General features: G+C 25.5%; 1 protein-coding gene across 1 annotated transcript; it reads left to right on the top strand.

The window, feature by feature from the left end:
- Nucleotides 1–605: 605 nt before the first annotated feature.
- On the top strand, nt 606–1,529 carry PCYB_005330 (hypothetical protein; the record flags this gene model as incomplete). The annotated part of the gene is made up of 4 exons (XM_004227954.1): nt 606–931; nt 968–1,130; nt 1,201–1,461; nt 1,497–1,529. Coding segments are annotated over 2 exons (489 nt in total), but the record flags the coding sequence as incomplete, so codon positions are not given.
- Nucleotides 1,530–1,699: the final 170 nt, after the last annotated feature.

Below are 1,699 nucleotides of genomic sequence, written 5' to 3'. Positions count from 1 at the left end.
ATATTCTATCTTTTAAAATTTAAATTAACTTTTCGTTCTAATATATATTACTTAATATATCATTAACATAAATATATACATAAGTAATTATGTTGATTTAAAGTTATTTTTGCAATTTCTAAAATAATAAATAGTTCTTATAAAAAAATAATGTCGCTTATTTTACATTAAATATATGTTTCCTTTTAGATTATAATTGTTCTTCATATAATTAATCTACAAGTTATTCATAATATAGTACCATTGAATAGTGAAATATACATATAAAATATATGTTATCTTTTTTGTTCTAATAATATTCAAACAATAATTTTTATGAAATCAAAAAATCATTAATGTTCTTGTCACAAAAAATAATATTCTTAAATTCATTTCTACAATAAGTTACACACAATTTGAAATATTAATTTTTACTGTAATTTCATTTACTCTAAATCATGGCACTTACAATTTCTACAGAACCCGAAGTAAAATACTTTAGAATACACTTTTTTGTATTATAAAACATTTATTAAAATTTTAATGCACTATCTTTTATAAAGCACAATGTAAAATTTATGCATGAAAAAATATTTACATATTCATATTATTTACTTTTTATATAGATACCTTCAGGAAAAGATTTCCTTTATTTACCCACAGAATTATTTTATTTATATATAAACCTTGAACATAACGATTTATCTATATATAGTAATCGTTGTGATTCAATAAAATTAGAGTCAATAAATTTAAAGGAACATGTAGATGAAGTGAAAAGAATTTGTAAAAAGGTCCTAAGACATTTAGAAAAAAATGATCGAATATGGTATATTTCAGTACATAAAAACGAAGTGTGCACGCTTTTTAATTATTGGGTATACAGTCAATTGGCTAATATTCTTGGTTCAGATGAATCTTCTATTATTCTTGCTTTTGGAGAACTCCAACGGTTATAGAATGATATTGTCGGTAAACCATCAGATAGTTCTCTCCATAATAAGTGTGAGCCTGATTTTAATATACCTCAACCGGCTGACTGGAAGAAAAGAAAGAATTGTATGAATATTATGTTGATTATGAAAATCTTTTATTTACGGCTAAGCACAATGATGATAAATGCAGATATTAAAATAAAATTAATGAAATGATTTCAGTATATAAATCCTTTGAGAATGTATGTTTACTTCAAAGAGAAAAATGTCCAGACGTCTTTAATAAATGCAAGGAAAAAATATTGAGTCTGCGCTAAAACAATTACCTTGTCATGCTACAATTAATGGTATAACTGGTTCCATTTCAGAGGATAAATCTTCACTTCTAAGGCCAAATCCCGAAAAATTGCCTCTAGTTCCTGCAAATTATCCTACAGCCAAATCTGATATCCAGTTAGATAGTGGAAATTCTGGAATTGGAACAAACGTTACTCATTCAATTCTTGGCACAGCTCAAGTTTTATTAACTAGCACTATGTTATATAGAGTATGTATATATTTTGAAAACATATATCATTATAGTACAAACTTGTAAACAACTTGCTTTACATATAAAATAATAATAAGTAAATGTATTACATATATTTTAATTTTTACATACAAGTACACAACTTTAGGTCCCTGGATTCGTAGGCCCGTGGAGACAGAACAAATAGTGTGAATACCATGGATGAGTTTTTCACCTTTATACACAAAGAAACAAGAGATACATTTTCTGAAGGAAG

Source organism: Plasmodium cynomolgi, assembly GCF_000321355.1.
Source record: "Plasmodium cynomolgi strain B DNA, scaffold: 0716, whole genome shotgun sequence".
NCBI classification, from domain to species: domain Eukaryota; phylum Apicomplexa; class Aconoidasida; order Haemosporida; family Plasmodiidae; genus Plasmodium; species Plasmodium cynomolgi.
Note: the sequence above shows the minus strand (reverse complement) of the source record. Positions and strands in the feature narration are given on the sequence as shown.